The sequence below is a fragment of the Lissotriton vulgaris genome, chromosome 11 (genome assembly GCF_964263255.1).
Source record: "Lissotriton vulgaris chromosome 11, aLisVul1.2, whole genome shotgun sequence".
In the NCBI taxonomy this organism is placed as follows: Eukaryota; Metazoa; Chordata; class Amphibia; order Caudata; family Salamandridae; genus Lissotriton; species Lissotriton vulgaris.
In genome coordinates, this window is record NC_141699.1 from 8,549,715 (window position 1) to 8,575,739 (window position 26,025).

General features: G+C 44.1%; 1 protein-coding gene across 1 annotated transcript in view; it reads right to left on the reverse strand.

Annotated features, from left to right (window-relative positions):
- CDC45 (cell division cycle 45) overlaps nt 1-26,025 on the reverse strand; it is a 428,728-nt gene that overhangs the window by 339,092 nt on the left and 63,611 nt on the right. The window contains exon 5 of the mRNA XM_086942644.1: nt 160-306. Within this exon, the coding sequence (XP_086798770.1) occupies nt 160-306 (147 nt within the window). The remainder of the gene's footprint in view (nt 1-159; nt 307-26,025) is intronic.

Here is a 26,025-nt window from a genome sequence, read left to right on the forward strand (position 1 = left end):
ATATCTGTGAACACAAATCCTGTTAAGGCAAATTAAATAACTCAGTTAAAGTGAACTGATAGTGTCCCAGGGAGACTAGGTGTCACAGTACTGCTTGAGACTTTAGGCTACTGATCAGGATACCCACATTCATTCCATGATGACATTAAGAAACCGCACCTCGTCAAACCGCTGGCGTTTCCCAGATGGCTCAGATCCATCACTGTCATTCCCAGAATCGTCTCCATCCTCGTCCTCATCGTCTCTGAAGATGTCATCGTAGTTAGGAATTTCAAGGTCATCATCCTGCTTAATCAACAATTTTATCTGCAAAGAAGTAAACACAGAAAGCTAAAAGTGAATATATTTAGCCATATGCTAAAGGCCCATTTATTCAAGGTATTTCCATTTGTCTCAAAGAATTCTAAAGGATGGCTTGCAGTGGTCTTATACTGCCCTTCCTAGATTATCTGAGAAGAAGGTGCTGCTAGTGCCGTTCCGTCATGGTATCACAAGACTGGAGACAAGTCTACAAACAGCAGCACTCATAAGTTCCCTTTCAATTAGATTAACGAGCTATAAATGTTCACTATTTAGTCATTCAGAAAAGGAACCAGCAAGAAGGAGAGTTGATGAGAAAACAGGACTGGTTCGGTGTAATTGATGACCACATGCAATGATGGAGTGGTTGGCCTGGTGTACTATATAACTTTTCCTTTTTTAGGTAAAAAACACATTTTATTCCTTATAGTCATTACAAACTTGTGCTGGACTTCAGTGTCAAAATCTCTTCCCAATAGATTTTATTTAAAAAAAAAATTTTTTAAGGATTTGGCTGTCCTCCATTTTGTGACCCGCCTGTAAAACATGAAACTGGAAACAACATTAAAAGGATGTGCAATGGGCAGATGTATTACAACAACAAAAGGTAAAGACATTTTCTTTTACTTCCGACCAAAACATGTACATACTTTAAAGCTGTGCTGCCCAACCCCACCGACTGTTAGAGGACCATCCTGCACCACAACGAGCTTGGCTACTGCTGCCAGCTGTTCTTTAGAATTACAGCTACTCCAATAGTAATACCACTACAAACCATCCCTTGCTCACCAATTTGGTATTAATAACACTATTAGCCCTATGTGTACATCTTTGGTTCTACTTCATTGGAATCTTCATTGAAGACCTCACCAACCCACTCTCCTCCCAGGCATCACTTAAAAGATCAGAATCCAGCGTTTTTTATCAGTCAACTGTAGCATCCGTCAATGAATAAATGAATGTATATATTTTATTGTATCAATTAACAAAAATTGTTACAAAAAGTGTCCTATAAAATATTCACAAATTTTGCTTACTATAGTAGTCCTCATTAACTGCTACAAATTTGGATGCACTAGATCCTGTAAATCAAATCCTAAAAATACAGATCATAGATAATAAAAACATTAAAACCCATGTGTATCTGTCGGTGTAGGTCCTAATTAGATAGCGGTGTGAATGGCTTTCTTAAAGGAGCACTGACCTGGTTGGCTAGATACAATTGCTACCTGGGTAACTGCTTCATCTCATGCTTTTCTTTTGTTAAAAGAGTACATGGAAAGTGTTCTAACCACATCGTTTCACACTGGTGATGTTTTAATTGGCCTATATTTAGATGGGGAAGAAACCCAGATGAAAGGCAGGATAGAAGTCTTGAAAGTATATTTCTATGACAATTTATTTCACAAAAATGTATATACTCCGGATTCCTTCACATTGACAGGATTTTTCAGTATTTGACTTCAGTGTAGAATCACATGATAGAAAGCTATGTTTATAAGTAGTTAACATTTTGTTAGTTACCTTTTCCTTACTAGCACAGTTGTTGCTTACTCAATTGCTGCTACTAATACTGATGACTATTTAATGGCCTTTTGCTACTGCAACTACTGTTCGTGGTGGGTGCTGTAACCTCATTGTGTTACTACTGCAGCCGTTATCTCACTATTACAATTACTATTACTACTACTTAGGCCTGGGCGTTAAATTCCGTTCCGCTCGGGGAATTTGGATAATTTTGCATTCCGCGGAGAACATGAAATAGCCAACAATTCCGTGATCCGCGGCTTCGTGGAATTTTTTGCTTGTTTGCGCTTTCAAAATGAGTGTTCACAAGATATTTCTCCCCGAGCACGCAAACAGCGTTCGCAAACAGGAAAAAAAGCATCGCGAACGGGCGGAACAAGCAATTCCGCATGTTTACGGAACTTTTGCGTGCTTGCTGAGATTTACCATTTCGCAGAGCTTTGTGTAGCACCACTACGCAAATTCTACCCACCCCTAGTACTACTGCTGCTGTCTGTAATGCTACTTGTACAGCTGCAACATCAAGTACTATTAAACGTAGTTGGAATATTTTACTACCACTTGCACTGTCGCAAGTATTACTGTGGTATTGCTATTAATGGCAGTCTTAGTAGTACACCAATAGTTGTTAGTTTTGGGGTCCTAGTATCCATGATTACAATCAGGTAATGTTCCCTTGTAAATCCTAGGATCTCCAATGATAGTTCAACACTGCTAAGATTAGCAAGACCATCTTTCTAAAGGAACCTAGGGAGAAGCAGCAGGATGGTAAAATAAGTCTTGCTTTAACCCATTAATTATGTTCTGTAAGGAAGCTTTATCCTCTTGAGTGTCTATTCTGAAGTCAGAATCAAGTCAGCAAAGTTTAGTGAATGTAAGAATAGATCGCAAGGTAGTCACTCTACAATACGATTGATTAGGAAAAGCAGCTTGTCCCAACCAGAATATGTTTTTCTTCTACCACATCGGAGAGTATTAAGCTATACAATTACCCACCTAGAAATATTATTTTTGGTAAACCGGTGCTAAGACTGGTGTGGTCTTTCTAAGGGCTTTGGTTCTATATAGGTAGAAATGCAGGACCCTCCCGACCAGGGGTGGCAGAATTTGCGTAGTTGCGCTACGCAAAGCTCAGCGAAACAGTAAAAAATCTCAGCGAGCAAGCAGAGTTCCGCAAACACGCGGAATTGCTTGTTCTGCCCGTTCACAATGCTTTTTTCCTGTTCACGAACGTGGTTTGCGTGCTCGGGGGGAAATATCTCGCTAACACACATTTTGAAAGCAAAAAATTCCGTGTCGTCCGCGGACAGCAAAATTACCCACATTCAACGAGCGGAACAGAATTTACTGCCCAGGCCTACTCCCAACATCCAGCATGTGCAGAGATGCTCTACTTAGACAAAGACTTTTGGAAATGTGTAGACAGGAAAACCATCTGATTAGTATGAACATCAGAGAACACTTTTTGCTCAAAATTACGATAGGTTCCCCTTTTCACTCTGGAAGACATTAATTGTCACAACACAGAGTGAGTTACAGTTAGTGTAGTCTGGTTAGCAAGCTTAAAAGAGTGCAACGAGGTTCCTCCACCTATAATAATTTGAAGGTGGTGGATAAATTGTAAATGAAAGTTATAAATATAACACATTTTAAAAGTTTGTGTAGTTTAAACTTGGTTTGTATAGGGAAAACAAGTCGTGTCTATGTTCCGAACTTCGGCGAGAAAGCAAAAAAAAAAAAAAAAAAAAAAACGGAGCAGGCTCTCCAGGACGCGGTTAAAAGTATTTATTTTACAAAAACGCACTCAGCGTTTTGGCAGGAGCCTTTTACGAAGGGAAAACCACTCCATCTTTGTTTTTTATTAATTTAAATATGTGCATGTCATCAACATAGAAAAAATAGATTTTATCCATTGTGTCCTACTGCCATAACTATATAAAAACCCCAAGTGCCACAATATTTTCAAAATAGAAAAGAAATGCGTTACTTACCTGTAACTGCAGTTATCCAGTATTGGTATCTTTCACAAATTCACATGCCTGAATCATTCCCCGTCGTCGGGGTGGGAGTCCCCGGTGCATAAATAAAGCAATGTCACATAGACTATATATATATATATATATATATATATATATATATATATATATATATATATATATATGTGCGCAGACTCCAAAGAACGCCACTTCCAGTCCCAGCGCAACCCAGGACTAGCGAAGCAAAACAGGAGACGGACCACAGCTCACAATTCACAGGTTGGTCTTTATTGCAGGAAAGGTTGGTAGCAAGAGGGCAAGATGCGTTTCGGGCTCAAAGAGCGCTTGTTCACATGCAATGACCAAACGATTTTCTTTTGTTTTTATAATGCAGTGAAGCCCGCCTCCCCGCCAATTTTCAAACAGGTCACCGCATCTTTAGTCATGATAGGTATGAAATCTGATTTTCCTTTGAATGGCGTGATACCGGGACCTTTTTGAGTCATGTTGATTTTTTTCTTATCTTTTTTGTGTGCTTGTATCACCATCACCACCCGTTGTTTGAGAGTTTGTTGCACGATTGAGGTCATGCATATCAAGAAACACTGGTACATCACTTACTGATAATTGAGGTTCATTATCTGTATTGTTGGTACTACTATTATTTTTCAGGACCCATAGTAGACTTTAATTTCTGCAGCGCAAAGAATTTTTTCAGCTTCAATTTACTAATATATCGGTACACATCGACTCTAGTGGAGGCATATTTGAAATTTTGTTCAGGGCAGAAGTTTAAACCAAGCATCAAAAGTTGCTGTTCCGCTTTTGTGAGGATTACATCCGATAGATTCACAATGGATCTCCCCATCTCTACTTCTTCTTTTTCCATGATTTGTTTGTCTTTTTGCTCTTTCCCCCTTGGTTTAGGTTTTCTTCACCTTTCGCGTCTTTTTTAGGTCGAGCAGCGTAGTCTGCTGGAGACCTTATGTTGCCCGTATCTGGGAATGTGGACAGCAATGTGCCACGCACTTTTCCTTTCCAGTTTTCACCGCGGGAGCGTGCCTCTCAGACGCGCTTGCGCAGACACGCACACACAGCCCCTGCTTTCGCTTGGCTTGCATGCAAACACGGCGCACACACACACACAGCCAGCCCCCACCCCCTGCACACACACAGGCGCGTGCGCATACACACGCTGCCGCCTCTGCACACACACACATACAGACACGCGCACACAGACACGCATACACACGCACGCATACGCCCGCCGCAGCCCCCAACCCCTTGCGCACACACACAGACACACACCCCCGCCCCCCCTTACAACTAAGCCCTACTCACCGCATCGCCACCACTCCTGACTTCGGCAGCCACCGCGGGGCTCTCCCTCAGGCATGGGAGCCCCGCCCGCGTCACCAATGCTGCTCTCTGACACTCCGTGGATGCGGGCTTCACGTAGAAGGCGGAAGTCCCGCCCCACGACCAGCTTCACGCTGCCCAACCTCCGGTTGCTAGTTTTATATGGACTCGCCTCTACGTCTGGACGATATGTGTTTGAAATGTGCAGTCAGAAACACCCTCTGTTGTTACAATTGCTGCAGAGCTCAGACACTGGCTGGCCCTGCCTCGTAACGCGTTGCAGTTGTCGAATGGGATTGTTTCTCGGCGTTGCCAGGCATTGTTCGAGGCGCTTCGAGTGCCCGTTACGGCAGGCAGGAGCTTGGATGTTCTATTCAGTGCTTGGTTTTGAATTCAGAGGGGGCGAAATGTGAGAAGGTGGCCTGATATGCAGTGCTCACTATTCTAGTGAACACTATGTATCAGTCCAGCAACCCTTATTGATGATTGGTTGTAAGTCAACCTTATAGACCAGCTATCCTAGTAGCGTGGATACGAGCAGTCTAAGGCTAAAGACTCGAGAGGGCGTGTTAAGCCAGCTGTTATACCACACATATACCCCTTGAATACCAAGTGAAAGGACACCACACAAGTGTTATGAAAATAAACAGTTATTTATTAAGAATCACAACAGCCCTGTACTCTTTATGAGGACAGGGTACTAAGCACAAACCAAAACTCTTACAAAAATACTTAAGTTAGCACAGTATATACAAATGCCCGAGGGGCACGGAAAACCATATACTCAGAAAGTGGAATGCGAAATTACTAGCAGGTAAGTACAGTACTAATAGGCTTTGGAATCGCTAGGTCTTGACTATAGAATCGTTAGATTACTTCTAGGAGACCCAGGGGACTCGGGTGCAGTGTGTGCACTCTCACGCGAGATGCGGGACAAAGTCTATGGTAGCTAGTAATTGCAAAGTTAGTGTTCTCGGGCGAACCCGACCTGGTAGGAGGAAAACTAAAGTGGATTCTGACCCTTGGATAGTGAGGCTATGCTGGGGCACCGAAATGCCGAAGTTACCTAGCCCAGGGGCTGCAGCTGCATAGGACTCAAAAGACGTCGGGAATCCTCGTAGACGGACCAGGAGCCTGGAAGAAGGAAGTTGCTGGCAGGCGACCAGTGAAGAAAGTTCGGTGGATCCAAGCCTGGATCGATGGAAGATGACACCTGAAAGCAGAGGGGACCAAGTTCGAGACTACTAGCCAGTAGTCAGTGGGCACCAGGAGGGCACCGGATGGTAGCCACCTCGACAAGGTGAGTGGGTGACGCTGTGACCGCAGATCTCACGGACCAGGAGGCGTTGTCGGCGACCAGGATGGAGGAGCGATCTGTCCTACGATGGATGAAGCTGTCGGCGTCGCTGGACCCAGGATTGGGCAACAAAGCCTTGGCAAATTCAAGCCCACGCGGTGGACCTAAAATGGCGTCTGGAGTGGACCAGGAGGGTCCGGGGTGCCTCTCTTGAAGAAGGAAGCAAGGGCCAGTCTGGAGCAACCAGACCAGCAGCAGTGATTTAGTCGGGCGTCGTGAAGAAGGCCACAAGCCAGCCGGCTAGTAGCCACACAGCGCGGTGAGCACACAAAAGCAGAAGGGCCCCACGCAGATCGTGGAGATGCTGGAGGGCTGATCTTCGGTGCTGGAGCTGCTCAGGGTTGGGGCTTCTCGGACCCCAAAGCACTCACCAGTGGAAGACTCGGTGGGCTTGTTACAAAGAAGTCGTGCAGTCTTGGCGATCGTCGGTCCCTCGAGGTCTCGTCGCACTCCCGGTTCTCAGCGTTGCTGTAGAGGTGAGTAGAGGTCAGAGGTGCCAGGGAAGCCGGGTCTCGTCGAGCTGGGTCGTCGGATTTGTGAAGAAGGACTTGCAGCAGACCGCAGTGTTCTTAGGATGGTGCCCGCTTGATGCAGGGTGACTACTCCTTAGCCACAAGGGAGAATCTTGAAGAAGAAATCTTGATGTCCTTTCGAAGAAAGTCGTGTCTTGATTCCAAAGATGATCTAATTTGAACAGGGGGCCCGCTCTCATCTTTATACTAAAAAAGGGGGCTGACCCGGTGACTAGGTCCTGCCTATGGGTGGGACTAGGAGGGGGGTGGTTACACCCCTCTGCCATGCCGGACTTCCCCCAGGCCAGGGGCTGGTGTGCCCCTGGAACTGGTTCTGACCGGCCTATGCGTAGTGAGCACCGGGGTGCCACTCAGCAGTCACCTTCCTGAAAAGCCCTGCCTACCCAGGATACACAAAACCATGTCTGGGACGGTGCTAGCACCGCCCCGGACAGGAAACCCTTTGTCCAAGCCTCCCTCGCTGGAAGGACTCCCAGCAGCAGGAGGTCAGACTCGTGTCTGTGGTGGCAGCATCCATTTTGTGGAGCTGAGGCTTCAGTTAACTTTAACCGGGGTTCACGGTTACATACATGTCGTGTCCCTCTAGAAGGGTGGAATGCTAACCCCGTCGCCAGAATTGGCGAGGGGTTAGTATTCCAATTCGTATGACACCTTACTCGACATGTTTTGATAAAGCAATACCAAAGTTAGCATTTAACCGCGAGGATTATAATGCACTTAAGAGTATATGGTATGCGATATCATGGAACAGCTATTTGGACTTGGTTCCGCAAGCTGCAGACAGGCTCACTTCATGCCAGAGCACCATCTCACACGATTCCAAGCACTCAAACTTCAGGATTGTCAAGGCCTGCCATAGGAGTGACTGATAGGAATCAGTGTGTCCATTTTAGGGTTAGGTATAGATATACTACACCTACAGCAAAGGGTGATTACACGACTTTGCCCCAGCTGTCATGCAGCCAGTTGTGTCAAATTTAGGAGGCCAGCCAGGGGTGGCATAATACATGCTTCAGCCCCTGGCAGCCCTGGGTACACCCATGCCCTGAGTTACAGGGTCTGATAAGGTGGCCCAGTACCAATTGGAAATGCACCTAGGGTACATGGAATCCATTTTACAGAGAGAGCAGTAGGCCTGGGGTCCTGATTGGCAGGGCCCCAGGTCGACTATGTCCAAAACCAGCTAAAACACAGGGCAAAAAGTTGGGGGCAACCATAGTCAGGATGTACCTTCCTACAGCGAGAATGGGCGCGCGAGAGCGCAAATACTCCGGGCATTTATAAAAAAGACTTTGTGCATGTAAGTGATTTATATCTAGACTAATCTGTTCTCTTTGGTGTCATTCTGCACCTGCACATGATGACAAGCAGAGTTACAATAATTCATCTTTCTGCTCTCTTTTCTTAAAACATTTTGGTTGGGGCTTCGCGGTATGCGGTTGTAATTGTTAAAAATTCACGGTTTAACTAATGTGTTTACTTTATCTCGGGCTCAAGCACTTTAAGTTTGTCTCGGCCTTGCTGATGAGCTCCCTGCTGCAAACCTGGCCATCAGCCGAGCTTTAACTTCTCGTCGATGGTTTCTGTACCGCGCTGATGGAGTCCCGCCGTGCCCGTTTCACTTTCACGAACTGTACATGCCTTTGTGCACGCTGCTCTTCTCTTATATATGCTGTAGCATATTCACTTCCAGATCGGGTATTAAGGTTTTAAAAAATAAACATGTGAACATTGTTTTCAGAAATGGAAAGATGTGCCCAGTATTCCTCCGCATACAAATTGGTTATCTTTAGCAGTGATGCAAACAGGATTGCTGTTATTTAAGTACTGCGCATTTCTCCCATTACCCGGCGCTGGCGCTCTGAAGTAACAATTAAATACAACTATCACATACAATTCTACTCAAAACTGCCACAAGTATTGGCACAGCCATTAGTTCTTGCAATAATGTGCCAGAACACCTGCATAAATGCTCTATCACAACAGAGCCTGCCCTATTGGCTTTGCCAGTGCGGAGGAAGAACATAGCAAAACAGATGTTTTTTGTATAGAATGACGGGATGAGAAAGCGAAATTAACGTGGAAAACAAATTAACGTGGAAAACAGCTTGATAATGGAGTGTACTTTTCAGATGCAAAGTGGCCCCTATGGCATGCCAATGGTGGCACTTTTTTGAAGGTTGAATAATACACCTTATAGCCAAAAGCACAAGGTCAGAGTAATGCTTCTCTGGGTGGAGCCGAAACACATTCTCTGTACATTTAAAATAATTTGTAATAGTGTCAGTGACAGCTACACTGTCAAGTCAGACATACTATGAACGAAAATTGTAGTTTCATACTGTGCACATATCCGCCATCTAGTGTCTCAGTTGTGACTTACACGTTTCCTACAACACAGATTGCATTACAAATGCTATAGGTGTCACGTTTGCGAAAGTTAAAACTATTGGCATTGTAAATGACAAAGCTATTATTATCGCTATTTACAAAACCAACACATAAATAAAATATTTGTCACTTACAATACCAATTGCTCAAACTTTCCTAATGCGAGACCTATTGCATTGCAAATGCTTGTTTATTTCTGCGGGTGTTGCTTCCTTTTGTAGACGCGGTCTCAGTGTGCGCAGTCTTTCGGCTACTAAAAAAGCAAGCTCTTCATCAATATCAAAAAAGGGCATAGGAAGGCCAGCTGCAGTTAAATCTTCACTCGAGCCAATTGATCCACTAGAGGTTGAGGCTGTATCAGAGTTGGAACTCACAGTAACATGGTCTTGTGCCTCAGTGCCTGGTGCCTCAGTTGATTTAGCTGTAGAGATTAAATTTGGCACTGCATTCCCCTTTCCCCTGAACTGCTGGCGTTTGGTAACATTATATTTACGCGCAAAAGTAAATATCTGGCCATTTGCGTAGTCCGCTGCATCTCGTGCAAATTTGCTGACTTTCCTTGCTTTAATTTTGTCTGCGTGTTTCTTAAGTCTATCATGCATTGCTTCTTTTAACTTTTTTGTGGCTTCAGTTTGTTCCATTGAATTAATTTGCTCTTGAATTTTGTCAATTGTGGTCAATATTGCATCCCTGTCGATGGCAGCATATTTGATCAGAAGGTGTACTGGGTTCATAGAGGCCGCCAGGTTGCTTTGGCCCCATTCCTTTAACATCAAGGGGTTAGGGTTTTCGAAGCTCTGGGCGAGCATTATTCTTAAACCCCTTGGCACACGTTTGACATCTGCATATTTTGAAAGGGAGTAATATTCCCACCATTTCGTGACTTCTAGGCGTTTTTGCTTTTCTAACGCCTTATACAGTGCTTTGATGTCTGTATCTTCTTGAGTCTCAATGTTAAGTGCTGTTATATTGGCACTGCTACCTGGCGTAATGACCTGGTTGAACAGCTGTTCCGCTTCCTCCTCCCTCACACGGAACTCCTCCGCAGACATAATCCTCTGCCCCAACCTGACTTTCTCTTCTGCAGTTACGCCTCAGATATTAGCATCGGCGTGCTATTTGTGCTAGTACCTCACCGGGGACGTAATCTCTCCACCTCCGCTCTGCCGTGCAGTATCACTCACCACGTTTTGCTGACAACACGCTTTGGCTGAGTCCTCCGACTCGGCCGCCGAATATCGTCCTCTACGCTGACATTCAAATTTGCTGAACTTCTGGCCGCAGGAGGGGGCATCCACTTGAAATTCCGTCCGGAAACTTGGCAAAAGATAGCTTGACAGTGGACGCCTGCTTTCTGGAGAGGGGGTCAGTTACGGAAACAAGCTGATTTCCGTGATTCAATGTGCGCAGACTCCAAAGAACGCCACTTCCAGTCCCAGCGCAACCCAGGACTAGCGAAGCAAAAACAGGAGACGGACCACAGCTCACAATTCACAGGTTGGTCTTTATTGCAGGAAAGGTTGGTAGCAAGAGGGCAAGACGTGTTTCGGGCTCAAAGAGCCCTTGCTCACATGCAATGACCCAACGATTTTCTTTAGTTTTTATAATGCAGTGAAGCCCGCCTCCCCGCCAATTTTTAAACAGGTCACGTGATCATAGCAATAGAGAAAACACTCTATGGTATCGCTAGAGACATGTGCAAATATACAAAATAAGTTACTTTACAATGAAAAATAACTTAACATGATGGAAATAATTAAAATATATATTCTATACACACACATATATACACACACACACATATATATATATATACATACACATATACACATATATACACATATGTACATATACACATATATATATAGTAATGGGCCAGAGGCCTCATTAGTAACATATCCATGTCCTTTTGTGAAAAGGACCAAACTTTAGCCAAGAGCCAATCAGCTATCACCACCCCCCTCTAGAACCTTCCTGGAAGGAGCCCTAGTCCCTCAGATTTTCTACCGCACGTCGTGCTAAGGGAGTCTCCACTGAGCTCTCAACATCATCTCTTACGCAGACGACACCCAGCTAATCCTCTCCCTCACTAAAGACCCAAACACCGCCAAAACGCCAAAACCAATTTACACGAAGGAATGAAAGAAGTAGCTGAGTGGATGAAGAACAGCCATCTTAAACTTAACTCGGACAAAACGGAAGTCCTCATCTTAGGGTCATCCCCCCCCTGCCTGGGACGACTCATGGTGGCCACCGGCCCTGGGAACCGCACCCATACCTACGGACCTACGGACCACGCACGTAACCTGGGCTTCATCCTGGACTCCTCCCTCTCGCTGACCAGACAAGTCAACGCCGTCTCATCATCATGCTTCAACATCCTACGCATGCTCAAAAAAATCTTCAGTTGGATCCCCACCGAAACAAGAAAGACGGTCACCCACGCACTGGTCACAAGCCGACTGGATTACGGAAACACCCTTTACGCCGGAACCACAACCAAACTACAGAAAAAACTCCAACGCATCCAAAACGCCTCAGCCAGACTCATTTTGGACATCCCTCGGCAAGCTCACATTTCCGGCCACCTGAGGGACCTCCACTGGCTCCCTGTCAACAAGAGAATAACGTTAGTCTCCTCACCCACGCACACAAAGCCCTCTACGACCTAGGACCCGAATGCCTGGACACGCGACTTTCCTTCTACACCCCCTCCCGCCAACTATGATCGTCCAATCAAGCCCTCGCCCCAATTCCACGCATCCACAGATCCACCATGGGGGGGGGGGGGAGATCTTAATTTATTCTTGAATCCATTGCAGCATTATTCACAGCACAACAAACCAACGCGTTTTAAACTCCCCACTAACTTGATCACGGTTGTTTCAAACACTGTTTGCTGGTTGTGTTTTAAAATGGGAGTTCCCATCCCCCTTGGTCACGTGATAACACCAATTTGTTTTCTTTCACAGTTGGATTCTGGGATATGTAGTTTGTGTTTTAAATAAATGCAAAATAACAAAATTTAAACCCATTCCTTACATTTAAGTTCCCTCATGCCCTGCTGCTCTCGGTTATATGCTTATCAACGTATATTTAGTTGTGTATTTTTTACCAACAAACGATTTTTAACATATTTAAAAAAGACGGAATAGTCTTTCGAATGCAGGTTCATTGCTCATGAGTCTTTTCACTTTAAACATTTTAAGCCCTCCAGTGGACTGACATTACTGAGGGATTATGTAATTTTCTGGTTGCTTATGGGTATCTATGTTTATTTTAAAGGGTCCCAGATTTATTGTTCAAATTACTTTTAAATTGACCTGTTACGTGGGCTTGTGGGACGAGAAAAATAGTGGAGATTATCTCGAGAAGTAGTCTTAGTTTTTTCATATATGTACGTAAAGTTCTTCCGACTGATTCAGTCCGAAAGGGGTCATCGTTCGAAAGTTCAAAACGTGACGCGACTCCTTTTGGCGTAGTAGTTTTTCACGATGTCCACCTCTGTCCGACAGCGACATCGTTTCCAATCCCAGGAATTTTAGCAGCCGCCAATTCCCGTCACGGTGTGTTTCCATGTGTTTGGCCACTGCATTTCCTCTGTCCTTATTTACAGAGCCCTTACATGTTCCAAAATTCGCTTTTTCAGCTCACAGATTGTACTTCCTATGTAATGTAGCTGACAAGGACATTCAATCATATAGACAGTGTACTGACTTTTGCAGGTGATCAATTCTTTTATTTTCCAGATCTTTTGGTTTGCCATAGTTACTTGTTTGGTGGGTGTGGCTACCTCGCAGACTTTGCAGTTATAGCATTTGGTAAATCCAATGGTTTTTAACCATGTTGTTTTTTTCTTCTTGCTAACAAAGTGGCTATGTATCAGTTGATCTTTTAAGTTTTTTGCTCTTCTGTATGCCACTGCTGGATGATCTCCCATTTTTTGACTTATAGTCGGATCAAGTTTTAGAATTCTCCAATTCTTTTTTAGGATTTGGATTACTGGTCTAGACTCTTTGTTGTAATCCAATATTAGTCTAATTGGTTCCTCCGTTGTTTTTTCTTTTGTTTGTGGCTTCAGACAGTCTGTCCTCAATTTTTCATTTGCTCTCTCCCAGAGCAAATATATATTATATATATATATATATATATATATATATATATATATATATATATCTCTCTCCAAGATGTGTCCATCAGTTGAGTCTCACTCGGCCAACAGCAGCTCTCTTTTCATGGTATGGACGGATACCGCTACAGTCATTCACAGCCTCCGTGTAGGTATGCCTGACTAGTTTCGAAAGCTCCTCAGCTTTCTCTTCAGAGGCTTCCACGGAAAGGATGCGTGTATATGACATACCCATTTAAATACTGCACTCCCTCCAATGGGACTCTGTGCATTATGGGAACTGTGGTTCGTAATCTTGTGTTGGAGTAAGAATTTTTAGCTGCACAGCTATCCAAGGACACACCTGTCACCTGCACAACATGACCCCTGTGTGGGCCCTGCTGTTTGGAGGTTACAGGCCTCAGTTACGTTGCCCTGAGCACTGCCATTTTCTCTTAGCTTAAGCAGAAGCAGAAAGCAGGTCTGACCCAAGCTTCACCCAGCTGCTCTTGTCTGCAAAGCTCAGCACCCCTGCCAGGCCCCCCCTCATTGTATATTTCGCACATACTGTAGAAGTCAAGTTCCTCTATAAATCTTACAACATGCCCCACGTCCCCCACCTAAGCCATGAATAGAATAAGGGAAGTTCCCACCACAGCTACGTCAAGCAAGATATCCGATAAACTGAGGATAAGTGTAGCGTAATATTATCGCAGACTGCCTGATTGACACATGAATAGAACCCTTCAAAAGCAATAATAACACATTTCTGATTAATGACAAACTTCCAGTCAGAATGGAAGGAACTCAGTCTAGGCTAGCGTACTTGCCACACAATTACGAGAAGGTAGTCACATCTACACTAATGATGGGAAAGTCACCAGGCAGGGGCGTGAGAGGCGATAGAAGGATATGTGGTTCGAGGTGACGTAATATAACGTGACAATAGGCCCCTCACCCCTGAACAAGTATAAAAGGGTGGTCCGCCTGATTATCGTTGAACTACTCCCAGTCAGCACATGGGTGGCGGACAAGAGTTTTTCCCAGGGGTTACTCGAGATAGCCCTTGTTTCATGTACTTAGGTTTCATGTACTTAGATTCTGCTCCATTGTATATTCTGCTGTAATGAAATGCTTTTTCCTTGTTGCATTTAAAGTTGTATTCCATTATTTGAAATGTTATGTTTTCTCTGACTTTGTTTTATCCACACTGCATTTAAAGTCTTTGAACTTATACTTTCAGGACATCATACATGCAGTGGTGAGTGTGCCTAATGATATGTGCTTAACCTTTTCTATGAAAGCTGCCTCAAAGCTCAGAAGTGTACTTAAAGAATAGTCTCTCTCTCTCATAGCTGCTGTAAACTGTACTTTGTAATCTCATACTGGTCCATGTGACTTTCAAGAGAATGCTGGGTACAGGACCAAGTACTATATGGCTTTTTATGCTATCATTGCTTATTTCTAGAAGCTGTGTCTTCAAATAAATTGTACAACTCTCAAAGCTTCAGTCTCCAAAGCTCATATGTATACTTTTTCCTGTTTTAGAGCAAGAGGTCCAGGACTGCCCCGGTGCAAATTAAGCCGCCCTATTCCCCTTAGTTCTCACTCACGGTCTCGCCAGCGCGGCTTCTGAAAGCTGCTGCACTGAGTCCCCCTGGCCCCTCCTGCCCCTAATAAATCATCCCCTCCAACAAGTGGTGACCTCGACGTGATAATAAGGAGTTAAACTGACAGGATGCAGCTGGTTCCTAAGGAGGAAGTACTAAACTGCTAAACGACTCTGCAGCCGTCCTGCTGGACCATTGAGTGGGGAGCGCAGCGCTGAAGGGTAAGCATAATACATAATATTGTGTCTGCCCGCCGCTGCGCTATCTCTCTCTTGGGTGCGGCCGAATGGTGGGCTTTGTTGTGATACAGCGGTACATCTACCAATGGTCCAGGCTTCCTGTCTGTTAACCTTGTTTTTTGATTCCGCGCAAAGGAAGGGATTGTGTGCTATGTGGAGACTGAACCTGACAGTTGGGTAATTACTGAGATACATGTGCTTTTTGTTGCTAAAAGTAGCTTCATGTTTATACTGTTTCTTCTGTGATTGCTAAGAAGGATTGTAGCAGTCGAATTGAAAAGGCTTATTCTATATTTACTCTTAAAGAGCGGTGCCTCTCTAGAGAGGGGGAGGACCTTTAATATATCTTTTAGGCTTTTTTAAGTGACCCTCTGAAGTTTCAGGGAAGGAGGACCGCACGTGGCAGGTCTCTCAGCTTATTGTGGAGCCTCTCCAGAGAGGGGGAGGACCTTTGATACATCTACAACAGGGTGTCAAGGAAGGAAAGGGTTGCGTCTAGCATCTTTTTCAGTATATTCGTGCAAGTGATCCTCTGTTTGATAGGAGTGACAGAGACGAGGTAATCTCTCATGTCAGTAGTCCATGAGAAAGAAGGAGTTTCAGCAGGTCCGATTAGCTACCGTGACCTTTGATCTTTCCTTAATTTAGCGGTGATATCCCCTGCTGTATGTCAAGGGAAGAGTTCTGTGCGGGACTAAGAAGTTTATATGCTCATATTGGAGGCATTATATTTTTGCCAAAATAAACGTGATTTATTAATTATTGTTGGTACACCCCACATGTATAGGGAACATAGAGCGTGATTTTTGTAAAAGAATTGTTGAAGTGTTTACATTTTACTTTCCTCTTATTAGATGCCTGTTTAGACACAGACCGGCATGTTAGCGCCTAGTGTTTAATGGTGAATGTATTTTTAGGTTCATAGAACAAACTTGTGTGATTCTTACTGTTTTCATGGTCTCTTTTTGTTGGGAGTCACTGGCTGGCACAGAGGCTGACTATAGCGAGACTATATTATTGATACTTAAGTGCATTGTGATCGTTCATCTTTCCTTGACTGATTATAAACTGTGAAGATCGAATTTCTGTGTAACACTGTGTTGTCTGGCCTCATACCAATATTACCACTTAAGGGTAAAAGGCCCGCTAAGTAGAAACTGCTGTGCACAACTGTGATGTCTGGCCCTGTACCATCATTATCATTTAGGGTGGGGGCCCGCTAAGTAGAAGCTGCTAATATATTTTGTGACCATCATTTGAAGACTGTTCTTTTAGCGAGATTCAATAACTAGGGAGATTGTAAATGCATTTTTGTGTATCCCATGTATGTTGATCTGCCACTGACTAACTGAAGAGAGTCTATAAGCTACGGCATTTCGAGCACCACGGTTGTCATATATATATATATATATATATATATTGTTTTCCTTTTTTTCTTGCTGCTGCTCCCCTGTGTGCATCTGGCATTCAGGATTTCCCCTTCCCTCTACAAGCACTGCAGGCTCACGAGGGAAGTCTCAGGGAAGTGCTCTGCGTTATTTTTGAACTACAGATCGTTTAGAATAAATAAGAAATGTTTTTATTTTTTTAACTGCATTGAATAGGATACATGAGTATAAGAGGTATCCAGTCATCATAGAAGCATTGTGCTTGTGGTAAACTGCCCCGACCCCGAAAACAACTGACAGGAGGTCAGCCAGATGTCCGGTACATATATGTACATATAACAAAGAAAGTACAGATGAGCTATAGGGGACAACAAGTTGAGGTAGTCCTACACATATTGAACAATAGAATTGTATCAGTGCAGAACGTGAGCGCACAAACTCAGAGAATTTAACAGAAAGGAAATTTCCTTAATATCTAAAGCGTGGAACTTGTTGGGAATACCACTCACACAGGGTACTGAGATAAGGGCATCCACATTGCATCTAGTGAAACTGTGCCTCCCAGTGCCAACGTATACATCCCCCACTGATGACACACAACTTACACTCCAGTCAGTAGGTAGTGTAGTAAGTAACGAAAGCCCTGATACTGCTCACCAGTGTTCACTCACACCGCCTCCTCCAAGCACCAGCTGCCCGGAGGGGCAGGGAGATTCACAGGATACCCTCACTCCACTAGGCTGTGAGCATCACGCCCACGAGCTGCATGACCAGCTGCAGCAGCAGCCATCACCAAGACTCACAGAACTATTACAAAGACACCCTTCTACGACGCATTATCCAGAAATGTGGGCATATTTACAAAGCCGCATGTTAAAAGGAGATTAGTTTCGCCACATTCACTGCCACAGATAGCCTACCTCAAAGACAACTCGACTCTAGGAGATGAGCAGACAGCCCACACAAGATCCAAGACTACAGATTACGGTACACATAGTGAACGGCTGTGTTGTTGCCCTTTCTGAGGATACAGCAACATCCCCTGAGTCTGTCTCACCCCTGACATGTACAGTCATTTTGACGCTAATCTCAGCCCTAGGAATTGACATAACATACTTGCAGCAGGTAAGGCTGACAATAATACCCGGTGGCGTTGCACACTTACGCCAGCCTACACACAACACAGAAGGATAAAGTCAACACCCACAGTACATCCACCAGCCTATGACGCAGATGACATTAATTTAGGACAGGGTATAAAGACTGACATAGAACTCTTATCAGATGTCCAGGCAGCCGTAGGCCATGACGATGCCTCAGCCCCAGACATCTCAGATAATTCACAAGATAGTACATCAGAGAGTACATTAGGCCAGCTATCCCTAAGTTCGCAAAGTCCAGTACTGCAGGATGCAGCTTCAGTGATGCCAGGTCAAAGTGACACGCTATTGATAATAAAAATGAGACGTGTCCAACTCTGCAGCCCCCAGCAGGAAGAAAATAAAGAGAGCCATGAGGCCTCTGGTGCTTCACAGCACAGCTCCTACATGACACTCCCCAGACCTGACCGCCCAGTACCCACTTCCCTCACTGAGGATCACGATACCCCAAGAACAAGAACAAGACATTATGGCCCATTCCGATTCCCGAGCCACCAGCATTACAATACACAGAGTCAGTATAATGAGTGGCAGCCCCTTAACACAGGTCCTAATAGAGAGGAAGAACACCTGCTACAATTCAATGAAGTAAGGAAAGACAGTGAACAGTATCCCTCTGAGGTAGTAACTGAGGGAGACATTAGCAGGAATAGGACAGAAAGTGACCTATGCCAAAGAACAGGTAAAGAAGTAGGGAACATATCACACACACAGTACTCAGGAAGCCCCACAGAAAATACAGTAGCACTCCAGCAACTGTCATTATACCTAGCAAGTATAGGGGATGGAATGACTGAGCAGATGGGTGCAAAGAAAAAACAAGCCCCAAATGAAGTAGCTAGTAGTGTGAAGGAGGTAGAGCCACACAGTGGTGGAGTCCAATCTATCATGCCACAGCAAGGGCCATGGATAGACTTACATCAGGAAAATTAAAGTGCAGCCACACCACAGATCAACATAGCAGCTTCTCTCACAGCCAACTTAAGTGTGCCCCAAGCTCCGTCTACAGTCATTAATTGTAACACTCAGGTGACACGACCACCTATGCCTCAGACATCACCTCCAGTGGTTACACCACGTAGGCTAGAGAGACCACAGCTAGAGCGAGACAATTTGGATCTGCCAAAAATGTGCGAACAGGCAGAAGAGAGGAGAAGGCAGAGAAGAAGAGAGATAGAAAGAATTGCAGTACTGGGTGACTATGGGCGACTGGATGACGTCCAACAGGAATATGATGCATCAGGTACAGCAGGTCTGCACACCGCCAGATTTGGTGTACTGCACCATATGACCCTTGACAGGCCAAGACCACCACTGATCAATGGTCTGCCGCCAAATGAGATAGTAATACTTGGAGAAGGGAGTGACCTTTATGTCAATCCATTCTCAGATAAATTGGCAGACTGGACAGAAGCTAATGCATCTCGAATGAAGGTTTGGCCCCAAGAGGGTTCCTTTGAGCCAGATGAAATGGCCACTGCTGAAGAATGTATATTGCAGGGAAAAGGAAATGACGATTGGAACTATACCTACATGCGCGAAGGCCTAAGGGTCTGGAAGAAATACGCACGCAGGTATTGTCACACAAGACCCACAGGGGTAACACACCAGCTGCCCCTGCTGTCCAAGGAGGTCAATGACCCCCCTACCTCAGTAACTTGGTCCCTAACGGACAAAGAAAATTTGAAGAGAGAACTCCCACCCCTCATGGAGGGTGCGGGAAAGTGGATAGAAGCCTTTGAAAATGACACTTCAAGTGTGTCATTGGCTAGTTGGGATATGAAAAGTCTACTCACATCCCTGATTGGAAAGGATGCAGAGGATATGTTTTCACGCATCAACACAAGGCTTTGCACCACTAATTCAGAATTAGATGGTGATCCTTTCAATAAAATAAGATCAGCGCTATGGAACAAACTGCGCCAGAAGTTTCCAGATGTCTCAGACATCGGATCTCTAATGTCACAAATAAGGCAATTAGCTATCAAGAACACAACTGCTGAATTAGAACAGCAGAAATTAAAGAAAAGAAAGACTCTTGATGCAGTTAGGCTAGATACACCAGTGAGTCAAGTGACTACTGTCACCAATGTTTCACAAAGTGCCTTAAATATACCAGGAGGTAACACACAGGTAACACAACATCAGATACAACAGGTACCTCAGCAACACATGCCTGCGTACAAAATGGTGCCCCTGACACAAGCCCCTGTATCACAAGGAGCTTCAGTCCTGCCCCCCATTGATTTGGTTTCACAGGGCACCATCCAGCAGCACAAGGCTGGAGGCAATTCAAGTCAGGATAAGCCCACAGACAACTCTAGTGTGTCCCTTGTTGTCATGTCTCACAAAGATTAGAGAGGACCCAGTTGTGAATGTCATGATTAACAACAACACGTATAGTTTTTTGATTGACACGGGTGCCATATTCACCTGTATCAAGGAGAGGGCACTGCCCATTTCCAGCCAGAGCGCAAACACACTAGATTTCTCTGGGGCGATATTAGTCCCTTTCACAGAACAAGTACGAATAGAAATAGGAGATAAAGTTATTGAGGAGCGTCTACTTCATGCACCACAGTCCACGTGATCGGATGGCCAAATTAAATATGAAAGATAAGAATATGTTTCAATGAAAAAGGCACAATGCCCTTTTCGGTTCCCAAGTGCACGCAGACTGTCAGTTCTATGTTTGCATTTTTGTTGAGAAATAGATAGTTATGTTATGTGAATGGTCAAATATAATTCACACTGTATATTTCGCCAAATATTGCAAAATAGAGCAACTAAATAAAATTATTTATTCTTACATCCCAAAATTCAGCAGCAGCTGACACAGGCACAAGAAAGATATAAAATGATGGAATGGAATGCGCACTAGTTGCATCGCATTTCTTTTCAGATGTAGACATGAGATCATGTGCTGCTAGGCCTATTGAGCATTTCATCCTTCTAAGGTGGATTCAAGAAATACCTTGGGTTGGGGACAATAGAGATCTGCTGTTTATCATAAATATACCATTCTGAGTGAACATGTGCATTACAAATACGCCATCTTTATTTCTATAATACGATACGTATATTTTACATATTGCAAATAGATACAGCACATGTTTTCAGATATTAAAAAGAACTGAAAAGCCAACGGGGTTGTTTTTTTTTTTTTCGGACCGCGTTCACAAGTAGCTTTCCTGGCCAAGTGCATATTCTGGGCGTAGAGCCAAACAGGAAAAAGGCTTCCTGTAGTCGACAGTTACCAATAAGATTGATGAGAAAGGGAAAAGTATTGTGTAATAATACGTTGGTCTAAAAATGAGTGGCCCAAGATCACACAGTTAGGTGAAATAAATAGTAAGGAATATGTTAAGATGGATGAGAGGAGATAAGGAATACGTTTTCAGATATGCACAGCTGTACAGTAGTTACTTCACACAGGCCCAGTGCTGGGAAAGGAAAAATGAATACAGATATAAAGTAGATTTCAATGTTAAGAGGACGTATGCAGGGAGAAAGCAATGCTCAGTATTAAGATGTTGTCAGACTGAAATGTGCGGATTTTAGAGGTGGTCGAATATCTGAATTATGAATATGAAAGTAGTAGCCAGAAGGCCCGGACATGCACCATCTCTATCCCCAGCACAAACTGACTGTGCCCCCAATTCTGCTTGCCCAAAATACACCCTCAACAGTGCAAGAAGATACATCATGCCCATACACTATTGGTTATACACAGCACTATGATTGTATTGCACAGCTGCACCTTAGAGAGACACAGAGAAGTGCCCCACCTGAAGAAAAAATTGAGGAAAGAGAGGGGAGTACAACAGGATATTTCATATTTTATTTTGCAGACAAATGACAGGAAAGCCTGTCATGCCACAGGCCCTTCTGCAAATAGCACTCAGTCAGTTGCACCTTCCTACACAGGCCTCACATGATATCATGTCCACAACTTTGCAGACAGAGTGGTTCATCCCCAGTGCACATGAACAGATACAACTCTTTGTATCCTTTTTTAGGGTCCTTTTTAGAGAGCTCCACATTAACTATGTAGACTTGATCGACAGATGCCTAATAATAAGACACATCATGTTAGTGGTGTGCCCCTTTTCACGGGTGGATTTAAGTTGGACCATGTGTCCATTATGACGCAAAGGCTGCAGCTAACTTCCTACTTCATGAGGTCATATGTCACTGAGGATTACTGGATGCCGTTGCAGTGACCCGCAGTGACAGTGACAGTCATTTTTCAGACATCATTCTTTTGAACAATTGCGACAATGTTAGGCCTGTTCAAAGCCAAGATCAGTAAGATAAGTGCCACAATTGGGAAGGAATGGCTATATTGCCTTCTCGTTGCTCTGTCTACACTTAGAAACACTCCCAGCTCTGATCATCACATCACATCTCATCGGCTTGTCACTGACAGATCAATGAATATGGTTGTTCTCTCCACCAGACTTAAAATAAGATACTGGGCCCTCTTCTGATATTATAAATTATGAATCATTGTTTATTTATGTGCACTAATGCGTGCTCCAAAGTTCCTTTCCATCCAGATATCGAGGTAAAGAACAAGGGTCCTATCTCTGATGAACTTCCACCTATCTGCTTTGGGACACACATCTTTGTAAAGTCCGGAAGTGGAGAGACTTTAAATTCAACGAACACTTGCAAATGAACTTTGAGGTTCCACTCGTCACCATCCAAGATCTGAACATTGAAGACATCATGTACCCACAGACTTTACAAGAATGTGAAGATCGTATGATGGCCTACGGACTGAGACGCAGCAACAGAACCACCCTCCATGTCAAGATTTTAATTAAAAAGATATGTACAGCAATTATTTTCTTTATTATGTTTATAGCTTCAGCAACAGCATTCCACTGGTTAGCAGTGCGATCAGAGAGAGAGAGAGAAGTTACTAGCAATATTAAATTTGTAACGACCATAAAGCTTCCCATGCACAAGACACTTCCTGCTAAAAAGCAAACTGGGATAAGCACCAGTAGTAACTATGACACCTCTGTGCCTATCTTGACACTTTCTGTACACCATGCTGACCCTACAGGGAGGGACTTGACACTCGATATCATCTTGATCCCCACTGTGCCAGGTACCCCAAGACGATCCCGCCAAAATAAAAGAAGTCAGACATAGAATGAGTAGCGAGATAGTGCCAGTTAGATATACATCGCATACCCGACTTATGGCAGACTGGGTTAGTAATTTCCAAGACACAGTTGTTTACACCTTCGACCAGCACTCTATGCCTAGTTTTTCCTCCCAGCGCCCTGGTGTGTCAGTACAGAATGATGGTACCCATAACGCATTGTTAGATAACATGTGGTACAGAGACATGAGGGAGGTGGGAAGAAAGGCCACAAATGAGTCATGCTTTGTATGTTCTCACATTCCACACGCTGTAGCCACAGATGAATTGATCTTTCCTAAAGAAGTCCCACCACCCACAGCCAAATGTCTTTTACACTTGTTTCTTTGCCGCATACATGGTCAGATACAGCTCCACTCAGCCAAAGTGGATGATGCATTTGTAAATACAACAGAGTGGGATGACAAGTATGAGAACATTTAGGGACATCACCAATACCTTGGAAATAGAAAGGAGAATGGAGGTTTACCGTGATATGAACGTACCTGCCGACATAACGCAGGATTGGGAACATCACTATAAGAAACTAGGGTACTTCACCTTCCCAACACCCCCATCGAAATGCCACTCACCTGAACATCACCGATGTAACTACACCCATGACACATGCCCTTGTCAGTGGAGACATATTCTGCACCTGAGGGCCAACATTTATTTCGACAATAAGTGGAATGGTCCATATGACTTAATATGTAAGGCAGCCTCCTTAGGTAGCACAGCTATAGGACGAGAGCACAAACATAATTTAAATGTAGAGATAGAAAGAGAGTGTGATGAGATATGGGGTAGGGAAACTAGAAGATACACGTCCAGTGAGGGTACACCATACACACAGGAAAAAGAATACAAGCTAAAGTCTCCTCTCCTTTGCTTCCTAGGTAATGGAACGGTACCTGTGGGCAGGAATGCCAGTTACAAGAGCACTAGTCTTAATTCGAACTTGAAGTACGGCACATCCATCCTCAATGGTATCTATTGGATATATGGAGAAAATTTGTATCTTCAGTTGCCTCCCCAATGGCAAGGACTTTGTTCTATCGTGACGATGCATGAATGGCATCTCGTCGTCCCAGCAGCGAACGAACATTTCCCGCATCCACACACACCCAATGGCAGGTGATGTCACCCTGCCCCACCACCGAAAAAGAGAAGTCAATAAGTACTCCTCAGATGACACATTCCATGAGGTTCCGGAAGATTTCAACGATGCTGAACTTTTCTTTGGGGGAGTTATCCCCATGTTCCAGATCAAAGCCAATGCTCAATGGCTCCAAGTAACGAGATATGAACTGATGCAGCTTGTTAACAACACCCGTGATGGGTTCAACACCGTGGAAGAAGAACTACGACCTTCGAGACTAATGGTTCTGGAACATCGCTATGTTCTAGACCAGTTAATTGCGATGAATAGTGGTGGATGCGACAGAATGGGAAAATAGTCCTGCTGTGTCTTCATTTTGGCCGATGATGCTGATAATGGAACACCTACAAAGGCCATTGAGGACTTGGACAATTTGGGGAGACAGATGCCTGAGGATGGAAGTGCAAAAGTAGATGTTTTAAGTAATTGGTCCAACTTGGACTGGATGCCTTCATGGCTATCTGCAGTACTAAATTTTATAATGCCTATAATATGTGTGCTTGTGGTTGTGTAATTTTGAACACAGATTATGTTGCATTATGTTGGAAGATTAAGGTCTAAGATAGTTGAGATGAACTACACAGGTACACGCAGGGGACAAGGGGAAGATGTAGAGATAGCAATGATGAACATAGAGTACCATCCCTGACCCTCACTTAGCGCAGCTCCCCTCTGAAAGTCAGTACCTCCCTATGAGACTATGTGTAAGAGATTGAACAAGAAGAGGATTTAGGAACAAATTCTTCATAAAATTGCCCTGGCCATCCCCCATCTCCAGCTAGGTATGCAGTTCGAATGGTGTTTAAAGATGTTTGATTAAGTTCGAATTTCGAACTTGAGGGGGGAATGTTGGAGTAAGAATTTTTAGCTGCACAGCTATCCAAGGACACACCTGTCACCTGCACAACATGACCCCTGTGTGGGCCCTGCTGTTTGGAGGTTACAGGCCTCAGTTACGTTGCCCTGAGCACTGCCATTTTCTCTTAGCTTAAGCAGAAGCAGAAAGCAGGTCTGACCCAAGCTTCACCCAGCTGCTCTTGTCTGCAAAGCTCAGCACCCCTGCCAGGCCCCCCCTCATTGTATATTTCGCACATACTGTAGAAGTCAAGTTCCTCTATAAATCTTACAACATGCCCCACGTCCCCCACCTAAGCCATGAATAGAATAAGGGAAGTTCCCACCACAGCTACGTCAAGCAAGATATCCGATAAACTGAGGATAAGTGTAGCGTAATATTATCGCAGACTGCCTGATTGACACATGAATAGAACCCTTCAAAGCAATAATAACACATTGACGTAATATAACGTGACAATAGGCCCCTCACCCCTGAACAAGTATAAAAGGGTGGTCCGCCTGATTATCGTTGAACTACTCCCCGTCAGCACATGGGTGGCGGACAAGAGTTTTTCCCAGGGGTTACTCGAGATAGCCCTTGTTTCATGTACTTAGGTTTCATGTACTTAGATTCTGCTCCATTGTATATTCTGCTGTAATGAAATGCTTTTTCCTTGTTGCATTTAAAGTTGTATTCCATTATTTGAAATGTTATGTTTTCTCTGACTTTGTTTTATCCACACTGCATTTAAAGTCTTTGAACTTATACTTTCAGGACATCATACATGCAGTGGTGAGTGTGCCTAATGATATGTGCTTAACCTTTTCTATGAAAGCTGCCTCAAAGCTCAGAAGTGTACTTAAAGAATAGTCTCTCTCTCTCATAGCTGCTGTAAACTGTACTTTGTAATCTCATACTGGTC